This window comes from Dipteris shenzhenensis, chromosome 15, assembly GCF_047967505.1.
Source record: "Dipteris shenzhenensis isolate YYH24624 ecotype China chromosome 15, Dip_SZ_1.0, whole genome shotgun sequence".
NCBI lineage: Eukaryota > Viridiplantae > Streptophyta > Polypodiopsida > Gleicheniales > Dipteridaceae > Dipteris > Dipteris shenzhenensis.
The window spans coordinates 8436322-8450212 of NC_141610.1; the positions used below are offsets into that span (position 1 = coordinate 8436322).

Consider the following 13891-nt stretch of genomic DNA (forward strand, 5'->3'; position numbering starts at 1 on the left):
CCTTCTTGATACGTAACTCGTATGAGTCCCCTCGTCCAGCCTGAAGCTCTGATACCAAATGAAACGAACACTAACTAATCTTTCAGCCTTTCTGTCGATTCACGGATACAATTCACAGGCGTTAGCATCGCATTTTTCCACCCAGCCATTCTTGTGAATCACATGTACACAAAGATACGTAACTTTTATTCCATCATGCCTATCCACAAGCCCTCAGTGCCCTTGATGGTTCCCTCTGCCACATGTTATCATTTTAGACCTTTAACTTGGTACACCATTTACCTCTCTCTTGGGGCACAATTAAAACATTTGCCCCTTGGCATTATTACACATTTAGGTGCACCTAGGCCTTAGCACTCATAACCACCTAGTCGATGCCAATACACCCTCACCTAGGACCTTGGCATTTACTTCCCTTGACCATTTTATCTACGCACATAAAATATTACAAAAGTCGATCATCTAAGAGAAAATGCCCACCGATCTTTCCGAGGTCATGTTATCTCGGCTAGAGCATAACATGATGGGAGTGTAGCCCTCTAGTTTGAGAGTGAGAGAGGCTTCCTTAGGGAGAGAGTGAGACCTATAGTCTCAAAAAGCCTTTGAGAGAGTCATACTTTGACCCACACGGCTACGCTACAATGACTGGCAGGTATACAAGGGGGTGACTCGACTCAAGAAGAACTCACACAAGCAGCTCCGCCACATGCTAGACAATAGGCAACAAGGCACTCAACCTAAGCGACTCTCAAGCGGGCTGCGACCACCAATCAACAAGATTGCATCAAAGCAAAATACATCTCAAGCACCCCTATCAACGAAACACTAAAGCATCCCATGGGGAACCGAATAGCGGCACCTACACCAAGCAGTCTATCGACTTCCACACAGCAAGCAAGCCGCCTACGACATCTACAACTCTCACTACTCAACGCACGACCAGACGATGGAGAGGCTCACGACCAAACAACCCAACGACATCCACGCACGCTACATTAACGCAAGTCGACTCCAAGGCTGCCAACAACCACAACTGGTCGACGACTTCATCAGCAACTAGCCCTCAACGACTTGCTCTCCAATGAAGCTCAAACATGACACAGATACGTGCAATGACTACAAGTGGCTCCTCCAGCCGCAGCACATCTACAACAATCTACGGTCCCAGGCGATGCCAAAGCAAGCCAAAGCAAGCAATACCAGGTGGACTACAACGAACCAGCTCCTCAACAATCAAGCGACTACCAACGCACAAAGCGGACGGACAATCACTACCGTGACTTGTGCACATGGCAATCAACCGGCCAGCAAGCCAACTCTAGTAACACAGAGAACCCGCAACACCTTGACACACAGGTGATAGAATCTTTTAGATTCTGATAGCATTTTGTAGATTCTGTCCATCTCACCCCTCATGTTTACCACACACAAAGGTTGGTCTAATAGCTACCACGTCGCAAACTGATATGCCAAGATTTGCCTCGTCATCGCCTCCCTCTCATTTACATGTGACAACCTAATCTTGTCACATCAGCACAACACGTGGCAGTGCCACGTGATCGTCTTATCTGTCCACCTTAGCTGACACGTCATCACACGTTGACTCAGGTGCCACGTCACCCATGCCAACTCAACACAGCCATGTCACCCCGATTGTCGCGTCATCTAGGCCAGTTTGCATGCCATGTCAATAGCGTCAGCTCATCATGCCACATGGCATAGCCCTTGTCAGGCATAGTTACCTCTTTCCAAGCACCCTCTGCATGCTGCATGTGTACCTAGCTACCACTTCAGCACAGTGCTCCACATGCAAAAGGCTCAATTTTCACTCTGCATGTGAACCCTCTTGCGGCTTGCCACATCATCATGTTCATTCTTTTTTGCCCCTCCACCTAGATTAAGTCGTACATCTTGATTCGGAAAGAATTTGAGGGTGCTAAAAAAGAAAAATCGCTCAATTTTTTGTGCTCTACGTGCTTGTCACATCACGTGTAGGTTTCGACACACTTTTAGCCTCGGCATCAAATCCACTTCTTACACACATTCAAGTCTCTACATCGATGCATCTGACTCCGCACCTAAAAGGAAAAAGAAACTATTTCTTGCTTTTCATTGCCCAACGGTTGGTCTAGCTCTGGATTAGCTATGATTAGTTTATGCATAGAGGAGACAACTCCAAAGCAGCCAATCAAAACCATGCCTAAAATTCCCGACTAGTTCCTACTCGGAATCAATTCCTTTGCTCACATGTAGTTTCACATCATAACATGTTGTGAAACTTGACCGTCTACATATCAATGAGTAGGTTTTAGACTTTTCAGAGACATTGCCAGATTGTGCAGTGGGCAGATTCTACATCATTTCATTTTGCAATCACATGCCTCCATTTAAAGCGTTATTGGCTATTTTCCGACATTTGTGTACATTATTTTGAGCCTTGTAAAGTCTCTTGGCTGTTTCGGGCATTGTTTGTTATAGAAGCCTTGTAAGAGATTGATATATATTATAGTTCTATCTTCACCAGCAGTTCGGATTGCAGTTAATACAGACGTAGTTTTTGCAGTTGATTCAGTCCACTGGTGGCCAGATGGGCGCCGTACTAGCACCCATGGAAACATGCCCAAAGTTAGAATAAACAATGTAAACTACATCTAATGTTGGAATCCACAAAGTGAAAGTACTTGTATATAGCAAGTAGAAATAGTTATACGAAACAAGATTTTGACAATCTACGATTGATACAGGAGCACACAAGAATTCACTCTCAGAAAGCATGCCTATTTATGGAGCACATCACCTCTCTACTCTCTCACCTCTCCTCCATGAGCCTTTTGTATATAACAAGTGGCCTTACTGATTAATTCTCCCATCTCCTTTACTTCAATCTCCTCATCTTCTTCAAATTTCCCTGGTTGTTTTCTATAATTTCCATGTTTTAGAAGGTAGGGTTCCCCCCTTCCTCACCTTTAATTGGATTTCTTCTAAAAAAACCTACCCCCCTTAGGTGCCTCCCCTGCACCCACTCCAATTTCTTTTAGTTTTCATTTTCCTTATGGTTCCATCTCCCACCACTCTTTTAGTCATCTCCCTCATCACTAGAGAACCTGCCTTTCACTAAGTGGGTTGAAGCTAAGGCTCTTCAAGACAACTCGTCTTGAAGTATTGCCCGTTTTCTCTTTGAGAACATTATTTGTAGATATGGATGCACAATTTAGATTGTTAGATCTCATTTCTTGAATGAAGTGATGCAATTACTAAAGCATGAGTTCAAAATCATGTATACATTCTGTACTACATATTATGCTTATAGTAATGGTGAAGCTGGGATGAGCAACAAGACCACCAAAGCGATTCTTACAAAGATGGTAAAATCATACAAGGGTGATTGGGATACTAAGTTGCATGCTGCATTATGGGCCTATTATACTGCCTATATGCTGCCACTCATTTTTCACCTTTTCGTATGGCATTTGGCCTTGAAGAAGCTGCTCCTTTAGAATTCGTGGTATTGAGTCTTCGTATTGCAGCCGAGCATAAAATTTGTGAACCTGAGACAATGAAGGGATGATTGCATCAGATGAGCTTTTTCTCTGAGTGGCATGGTCACCACAGGTCATTCAAAGACGAAGGGAGGTGTGGCATGATCGACATATTGTACCTAAACATTTGGAATTAGGGATGCTTGTATTAATATATATTGCTAAGTTGGGGCCTATAAAAATGACTTGGTTGGAATGGAACTTACAGGTTATCGAAGGTATTTCCAAATGGCACAGTACAAATTGAAGATCCAAAAAGGTGAGTTTTTCTCAACAATGGAAGCAAGGTGAAGCCATACCAAGCGGCCAAGGGCGAATTTTATTTTTCACAAGTATTTTGAATACTATTTTCCACTATGTCTACCACTAGCAACCTTAATCTGGAGGCATTTGCTAAGTTGACAACTCCAACTATGGCACATGGAAATATCGATGGAGACCATTCTTGTACTTCAAGACAAATGGGAGCATGTGGATGGGTCTACATCTAGACCATCTAGTGAATCAACAACAACTCCTACCATTGTCGGACCACAAGCAAAAGGGTCTACACCTGTGCCACCTGTAGTAGATCGTGCCATTGCCTGAGCACAGGTAGAATGGGACAAGAAAGATAAATATGCATATCATTTGATTACACATGTCATGCTTGGAGAGCTCAACACAGTGAAGACATCCAAAGAAGCATGGGATATGTTCGCAGCTCTTTATGAGTCTAAGAACACATCCACGATTCTCACACTGAGAAACCATATCAACCAGAGTTTTCGCAACAGGAATGAAACTGGTCATGCTTATGTATTTAGGATCAAGGATTACAACAATCAACTTGTAGCAGTAGAAGAGACTATGAATCCCGTAGAGATGGTTCAAGTCATCCTGAATGGAGTAGGAGAGGGATATGAGAATCTAGTCTAGAGTGTTGTCATTCAAAGGCAAATTTCAACATTGGAAGAGCTATAGTCAGTGTCACTTCTTGAAGAATTGAGGATTCATGCCATTCAAGCACGCAAAGGTCATTCCAATGATCAAGCATTCACAGCCTTAGACTGAGGTAGAGACAGATGCAGAGGTAGAGCATCTAAGAGGAGTGGTCATCAGCATCAACAAAATCGGCATCCACAACAACATCAACATCAGCATCCCAGACGAAATCATTCTAACAAAGGGAGATTTTAATAAAGAGGGAAAATGTATCTACAACATGTCAAACATTTAGTGCAACTGCTGTCATAAGTTTGGACATTATGAAAGAGATTGCCACGAGAAGGAGTATGACCAAGGAGGTCAATCTAGCAATTTTCTTCGATGCGATGGTAAGACCGAATCTTTAGTGCTGACTTCGTGGCTCAATCAATTTGAAAGCTATTTTCAAATGTGCCTATGAACGACAACGAGAGGTGCATTCTCACATTGATGCACCTCACAGGCGAGGTAGTCACTTGGTGGCTCAAGTGGCAAAAGAACCACTATGATGACGATGAAGAGAGACCTCTTTATGATGCTGGAGATAACCATATACCAAGAAAAGGCTTCAAGGTGGAGGATGTTGCCATGCTAGGTTTGCTACAACAACATTAGGACATATTCTAGGAACCCCTCCTAGTCTCTCTCACAAGTTGATCATGCTATTTATTTGGAGGAAGGATGAAAGCCCATCAAGAAGGCTCCTTATAAGTTATCGAGGGTAAAAAATGATGAGGTTGATACGGTTGCCAAGCAAATTCAGGAGTTGTCAGACAAAGGCTTCCTCGTTCATAGTCGATCTCCATTTGCGTCCCCGACGGGCACACATGTGATACTACGTGGCCTAGTTTGGGGGACGGATGCACCCTTTGTCGTGGTCATGGTGTCATCATAGATACGCACGTAATTCATTGCCTCTTGCAATGAAGTGCACTTGTTGTTCTTGACCTGCAATTTGTTTGAATCAGGCAATATGTACACAAAGAATCCCAATAATGTAACATGATCCAGTTTGTCAAAGGGTAGTATCCTATGTATTGTAGGGTGATTTTAATGCCCTAGTCTCCCCTCTTGTAAACTTTTTGAAAGTAATGAATATGATGGCAAGTTTTGAGTTTGAAGTGTGTCAATGTGTGTTATGTACTTTTGCATCCGAAGTTAATAATGTTAATGAATATTCTAGGTTAGATGCATGGGGAACATGCGACTTGCTGAAATGAAAATAGAAGTTGCTGATGTATTTCTGTCCAAGTTGTGGCTTGGTCTGCCACCTGTTAGGACAATAGAATATCGGACAGCTCAGGAGCTCAGCCTGTAAGCATGGCGCCTTACAGGATGAGCCAAATGGAAGAAGATGAGATATCCTAACAGTTGTTGAAAGATCTACGCTTGGGATAGATTAGGAAAAGTAAATCTCCCTAGGGTGCTCAAGTGCTATTGAAGCACAAAAAGGATTTTCGGGGTGGATGACTTGATTGATAGACTGCAGGAAGCTGCCTATTTTACAAGATTGACCTTCGAACTAGTTACCACTCAAAGACATAGCTGAGGAAGATGTCTATAAGATGGGATTTTGAACTAGATATGGCCATTATGAGTACTTAGTACTCCCTTTTGGACTCATGAATGCTCTTGCGACCCTCCAGCACATTTAACTGTGAGACCGAGGAGGGAGGCATCAATGGCTTTCAAAAACATAGTGCCTTGCAGCAAGACACTAAAATATTGTACACATACAACCTGCGTACATCTGACCATCCGTTACACAACATAGTGCAGCCATACTTCTTCCATGCTCCCTTCAAGGGCTCTAGCTACACTTCTATGCATGCTCTTTCCCACTTGAGCTCACGTACTCGCAGAGCTTCAGATGAAGGGCCTTACCACTTGCATCCAATGCGGCTGATGGCTCTCATGGTCCTCCTCCATTGGTTCGTCTTGGCTACATGAAAGGGAATGGCACACCGTATGAACAATCGGGTGAGTTCCCTAGTTGCCTCTGCCATTGCCTGCTTTTGAAACCCAAATTGGATGTTGGCCCTTTGTATAGAATTTCTAGGTAGTGGAGGAGTGGCTCGTGATACATTCTCTGGCAAAGGAGTCCTCTTTGCATGCATAGCCGACATAGAGGAATGGCCACTCTGTGATACTGTATCTCTGCTCCTCTTTGCTGCCCCCAGTGCTTGACTTGAACTACCTTCCTCCTCGTTCGCTGGCTCCACAGAACTTGAATCTTTGGGAACACCCAAACTCTTTCGCCTCCATTCTTCAAGGCTTTCCTTAACATCTTGAGGAACATAGGGGCATGGCCCTACGTCTTTGCTTGGCACATGGGCAAGATGGTCCTTCACACGGGTGACACTCCCCGTTTTCTCCATTCCACAGAATTTGCATTTACACTTCTTAGAACCACCAGGCCCCTCATAGCTCCCCAATTTCTCTACATGTTTCCAAAATGCACCCGGAGTCTTGTTGTCTGTGTTACGCCTACGGATGCTGACTAATGTTTGTCTTTCTTACTCAGGGTGTGGTGGCAGGGTTTACTAAAAAGGATTCAGCCCTTTGAAACAATTGCAATTATGGGCCTTGACTTGATAGTTGATAGAGGTGCAAATTTTCAGATGGTGAGGGTTGTATTCTCTCGGCTCTCCTGAATTGTATTACAAGGACAAAGGATGAGAACACTATATATGGATATGATAGAGAGCTTAGCTCTGCTTGCATAATTGGAAAGCTGCTAGGATGGCACACCACTTAAATCTTCAAGATTTTCACTTGTGTTGAGGGTGAAGCTTGTGTATGCCCTTCATGCCATTGAGACAGTTTTTATGAGGAATTTAGAGGGGAATATGGTGGCATGTTAGGACATTAGGCTGGCTTTTCACAGCCTAGTCAAGGTCTCTTTGCCTTTCCTTTTGTTCTGGCTTTTCCACTTCTGTAAGTTGCTCTTATCACCATGGTCAAAGAGTCGTACAACCACAAGTTTTTATTTTTGCATTTTTGTGAACCTTGGCCTTGACTTTGTGCAACCAATGCTTTAAAGCTCAATTAAGGATCACAAATGCAGAAAAGAAGGAAAACTATTTCTTTGGTTTGTTTCTTGGAAGATTTTTTTGGGAATGCTGTCCATTATTTGTTGCTGTCACAAGGTTCAAGGGGCCTCACATGTTCTTATTTTACTGTGTGTGGTTAGTGTGCAATCACTACGCGATATTAGTTTGATTATGTATGCTTATAGATTCTCTTATAAGCTTGTGATTATCTTAAACACACATAGTTAAGTCTGCCTATCATCTATACGATGATTTTTTTGAAATATGTATTTCAACCAAAGGCCGTATTAAGAGTTTCTTGGTTGGATTTATTCAATGACACTGATGTTTTGTTCGTTTCAGAACAAGGGCGTTGCAGAAAAGTATATCAACAACATGTTTAACTTTGGTAATATCCACAATCGCGTAAGTTTTTACTGTTTGGTAGAATATACCCTTTTAAGTTTTGAGAACATAGCTACTACTTTAGGGCCTCTTCTCAAGAAGGACTGGTAAAAGATTTAACAGGAATGTTCATTCAAGATGTGCAATTATGATAAATTTCTTAACAGCATGCTAAAAGTGCATGAAACTTTAAGCCCCTTGGAATAGGTACTTTTAATGACTCTTGGTGAAGAGAAACAGGTTGAAATATAGAAAATAAGGGTAACTTAATAGTGGGCAGTGGAAATTTTATTTTAAGCAAGAGTCTTGTTAAGAGTTTGTAAGGCTCAAATTGAAAAGATACAACATGGTGCTCATTTGAAAGTCCATCTTTGAGGCTTGAGATCAAGGTGAAAAGATACGACATGGGCACAAATCTATTGAAAAGAAGAAGCAATTGTGATCATAAGCTCATAGAACGACCTTCATAGTGTAAACACAAGCCATTTGTGAAAAAAAGATTGGAAATTTCTGGTTAAGACCACTTTGTGCATAACATAATGGTAACCAATGGAAATGGAATTGTCTGGTGAGTGGTTAGCTTTGATGTAACTGAACAAGTTATGTTAAGTACCAACACAACATAATTGTAGGCGGGAAAGTGGAATGACGACTGCCTTTTCAAATAACCTCTGAAGGCTTTGACTTAAAAATACTGAATTTGGCATTGTTTTGGCTCGCAGGATATTTTTGAGGAATATTTTTCACATGATGATGTCTGCTGGTTGACAAAGTCAATTCCCAGCAAATTTTCACCACAGGTGCTTGTTGCTTGCATAGTTGTATGCATTTTTTATGCTAGAGTGTTCTAGTCACATGGGTCTGATTTCTTAACCTATCATTGACATCTTGAAATACAGTTTTGCCGTACCCATGGAAAGCAAAAAGGGGAAAAAAAACCCTAGCTAGCATTTTAATGCCTTTATGATAAAATTTAGGGATGAGCAGTTTCTTAATAGCGGTCTTTTAATATTTTTAAGATTGGTGGTTCTTATTTCTTGGTGGCAGGTTCCTCCAATCAGAAATTTTTGCAAGCAGATCGAATCATTATGGCAAGATGCAAACTCATTGCTATGGCAAAGACAATACAAAGAACATGAGTGCAGGGTTAATGCTTATGTATTTCAAGGTCTAGGAGCAAGGAGAGGCTCTTTTTACAAACTTGTGGTATCAAGTAAGATACTGGGTGTGACTTTGCTTGGCTTCTTGCAGGTACTTGTCTTTTCTTACCTCATCTTTCTCTGTTTTTTGAAAATTCTCAAATTTTTTGTATAAATTTCAATCAAACCTTAAACTCGAGCATAAATCACTAGGTTTCTTCCCAAAGGCTACAACCTTAATGTAATCAAGTATGGCTGAGTTTGCCCTTCACCTCGGGAGTGCCGACAGAAACTCAGTACGAAGACTTTGTATAAATGGATGCTCAAGTATGTGTGGGTGTGTGGATTTGTATGTGTGAGAGCATACTTTTATACTATGGTCTACACCCACTGTTGGGCGTTGATGACGTCAGTGGGGATGTTATAGTAGCTAGTCCCTGCTATGCGTGATGGAGTTTATGGTTTTCAATCTTATGAGTGACTCTCGTGAGATTGAAACTGCACTATGTTGTGTTTTTAGAGGATGAGTTTGGGAATGTTCCTGGATTCATCTAGGTATATAGCTACATGATATCTCAACTATGGCATGCTATTTCTAACTTGTCTAGACTTTAACCATGATTGAACGAGGTAGGAGGCATGCTAGGCTAGGCTAGATAGCAAACATAATGAAATGGAACAGGAAAGCAAATGAAATGCTTAGAAAGAAATGAACAACCAAAGGAAAGTACTTAATAACCAAAGAGGCTTGAGGCTTGAGGCTTGATTGATTTTGACAAGTGAAAGTAGAATGCTTTTATAGGAATAGTCACACACACACTCTAAGTATCAAAGGTATATGGGATAACTCCCAATATGACACATGGCACTTCTAGATATAAAATAGTCTAGAACTCACTCTAGGACTCAATAAAACACACTAGAAGTCACTCAAATTGACTCCATTTCCTAACACCCCCCCATGGAGAAAAGGTGAGGGACTACTGGAATGGAACCACCAAGAACAGAACATGACAATGACAGGACTACTAATCTGTGCACCCTATGTAACTCAGAGGCTAAAGTCTGAGCGTGTTTAGAGGTTGATCCAAGCACTCTCATGGCTTGAGACTCAACATGCTCAGAGGCTCATGTCTTAGCATGGCTATATGACCAGATCATAGGTCTAGGGAATACACCAACATCCTGGAGATCCTATCAAAGCCAATACATAGCTCTCATAGTACATCCCCCTTCTGGCTCCAGGGACTAATTAGGGACATGGAGCCACACACTAGGGATACGAAAAGCAATACATCATTTTAGGAGGACTATCCAAAGGAGAGAACCTTTATTGACCCAACACACATCATTATGTCATTTATTTTTGGAAAACAACCTAGGGCAGAGTACCCAAATACATCAATCTTAGAAAATATACTCATCCTCCTCCTCTATCTCTAGAGGGAGAGATAGATTGCGGATTTCAGCGGTAAGTGCTTGCATGGTTGTAAGACGCGTTAAGACACGACACGTTAGACACGCTTTAGACACGAGTATCTAAAGTGTCTTAAAGATATGACATGTAAGACATGCCATTGTGATTATAATAATAAATATTTAATTAATATATGTATAAGTATACAAATGTACAACTTCCTAGCATAGCTAGCTGCTAGATTCTAGAAGTACAATAAGCTACACTTAAACGATGCAAGAAGTAACAATGCACTTGTACAATGTAGTTAAGAGTCATAGTCTAGAACTCACTCTAGGACTCAATAAAATACACTTGAAGTTACTCAAACTGACTCCTTCTCCTAACAAACCAGACGTGACACAAGGTCAAATTACATAGGACCCCATGTAGGAATAGTAATGCCAGTCAGAAGAACAGAATGATTTGGAAGGCAGAGAGAGCGAAGGACTTTGAGTGGGCATCAACAAAGGGAGATGCAAGGAGTTGAGAAGCTTGAAGTTATGAGATTTCCTTGGCCATTGTACTTATGGAGTAACTAGACTTAGAGTTTCCAGACGATATGGCGGAGGGCAAGGTATACAACCGGCGAGCTCGTAGCTCTAGCATCTCCTTCTTCCTCTCTCAAACCCCGTACAACATCGCCCTGATCTCCCCTCTACACCCTCGCCTTTCCCAGTAGGAAATCCCCTTCCCCCCTCGTATTGTCCGTCCCCCCATCCTTAGCCATCCCCCCATCCTTTAGCCATACTTTCCCAGCACCGCGTGAAGCAACACAGCACGTTGTCTCTGACAAGGCGCCGCAGGATGAAGCATCTGTGCCACCTATCAGTCTTGCAGAGGTGGATTGCGTGACATGAAGACCCTTGACGCATGGCACATGATGTTGCGGATGAAGCATCTGTGCCACTTGTTAGTTTGGCAGAGGTGAACTGCTGACATGAAGACCCTTGACACATGGTCATGTGCTTGGGTGATAAGTGACCATGTCTCCATGTGACTATGTCATCCTGGTGACCATGTCCTCTCCATGTGGCTGTGTCATCCTTGTAACCATATCCTCTCCATGTCACTGTGCCATCCTTGTGACCATGTCACCTCCATGTCACTGTGTCATCCTTGTGACCATGTCACCTCCATGTGACTGTGTCATCCTTGTGACCATGTCATCGCCATGTGACTGTCATCCTTGTGACCATGTCATCGCCTGTTTCAATGATCACCATGGTTGACAATGCCTTGTTCAAGGCGACATCTTTGAATTTGCATCAGTATATGCTCCTCAATCTTCCGGGATTCGAGCTTTGACTTGGGATGCTATGCATAAATATCCCTGGTGGCATTATGCTTTTATTTTGTGGTGATTTCAATAATGCCCCACAACCGGGAGATCATACCTCGGGCCACACTCACATGTTGGCTTCTGAAAAGCAGGCATGGTCTGATTTTTTGCTTCAATTGTCTCTGGTTGATCTCTGGAAGGAATTGCAGCCCATGCTTACGGGCTATACCTTTCAGCATAATGCTCAATCTTCATATCAGGCACGCTTGGACAGATGGTATCGGGCTGATCCACAACATTCTGATGCCTTCACTTGTTAGCTTTGGATTGACCATGCTTTACATATTCTGATCATGCTCCTCTTTCGCTGAGGCTCTCTTTGCATGACTTTCCAGATGATAGATTGGCTTGCAGATGCCCTTTGCTGATAAATAATGGTTACCTTGACCATGCTGATTTTAAAGCCATGGTTTCTGATGCCATTCAGCCTCTTTCTGATCAGATGCACATTGATCTGGATTATGCATGGCAGGCTTTTGTTGCAAGAATGCAAGTAGTTATTCGGGATTATGGTAAATCCTACATGCAGGCCACATGGGAGCCTGTGAAGCATGCCGAATACACTTGCCAGAGTTTGACTGAACTCAGTCATCTTCGGCCTTTGTCTTCAGAAGAAAGCATGCTATTATGTGAGGCTAAATTTTGACTCCAATCGAATGATCAAAGAAAGCTTGCTAAATGGGAGACCCGATCTCGGCAAAGGGCTTTTTTGGATAAAGGTTGCTCTTCCAAGCAATTCTTTAAAAGTTTGCATTACAAGAGACATGATGCTAATATTTGTCGGATCCGGATGCCTCATGGTTCTTGGTCCTCATCTCGCTCAAAGCTTGCTGCTTTTTGTGTGCAGCACTTTTCATCTCATTTTGGGCTTCTTTTGCAGCATGTCCATCCCATTCTCTCTGATGCTCAGCCTTTGGAATTGGAAATTCCTTTTAGTGAAAGAGAATTGTCAGATGCTGTTAAATCCTGTGGCAGATGAAAATCTCCAGGATGGGATGGTCTCACTGTGGAATTTTTCTTGCCTTTTGGGATATCCTCAAGCCTACTTTGCTGCAAATGGTTAATTCAGCAAATGCCTATGTCATGGAAAAAAGAACTTGTCAAGCTTCTTCCAAAAAAGCAGCTATGTGGTTTGCTCACTGATTGGAGACCAATAATGCTCATGCGAGTCATTTACAAGATCTTAGCAAAAATGGTTGTTGATCGCATTAAAGGTTATTTGCATGATGGGCTGCATCCTTCGCAATATGGCTTCGTTTCCCGTAGGCATATCACAAATAATATTGCCAATGCTTATATTGGGATTGAATATGCCAAATACACACAACATGATGTTCTGCTCTTACAGGTGGATATTGCAAAAGCCTTTGATACAGTTCAATGGGAATTCATCTCGCAAACAATGCGAGCTTTGGGGTTTGGAACAAAAATGCAGCATATTATTTATTGTTACAGGGACAGCAATGCAGCTTGCATTCTTTCTGGAAATCTCTTTGATGAGTGGACTCTTCCTTGTTCCGTCCGTCAGGGATGCCCCGTTAGTGCTTTATTGTATGCCATTGCTACCCATCCTATGCTGCAATATATTGATCATCTCGTGGCTACAGGCTCCCTTCATGGTTTGGAATTGGCAAATCGCAGCATGGTTGCTTAAGCCTATGCTGATGATTATTTCTTTATCCCGAAGAATACACAGAATGATCTTTTTGCTTTGATGTAGGCTCTCTCTGTTTATGGTTTGGGAGCTGGTCTTCATGTAAATTTTCAAAAGTCTAAGCTGCTCCAATTGCATTCTAAGGACTGGCATAGTCTTTTGTGGCCTGGGGAAATGATTCCACCCACTCAGATTGTTCGTCATCTTGGTTACCCTTTGGGATGGGGTCTCACTCGTCGTCAACAAACTGATTGGGTGATGGTCAAGTTTCAAAAAAAGCTAGAGTATTGCAAATTGGCAACTTGGCCTCTGCATGTTTTGCTTCGGATAGTGCAGTCTATCCTTGTGGCTTATATTC

At 42.3% G+C, this 13891-nt stretch overlaps 1 protein-coding gene across 1 annotated transcript in view; it reads left to right on the forward strand.

Moving 5' to 3' along the window:
- Positions 1–13891, forward strand: part of CTC1 (conserved telomere maintenance component 1) — a 155036-nt gene that overhangs the window by 41601 nt on the left and 99544 nt on the right. Inside the window, exons 6-8 of the mRNA XM_087385705.1 lie at positions 7901–7963; positions 8665–8742; positions 8990–9193. Coding sequence (XP_087241831.1) covers positions 7901–7963; positions 8665–8742; positions 8990–9193 — 345 coding nt within the window. The remainder of the gene's footprint in view (positions 1–7900; positions 7964–8664; positions 8743–8989; positions 9194–13891) is intronic.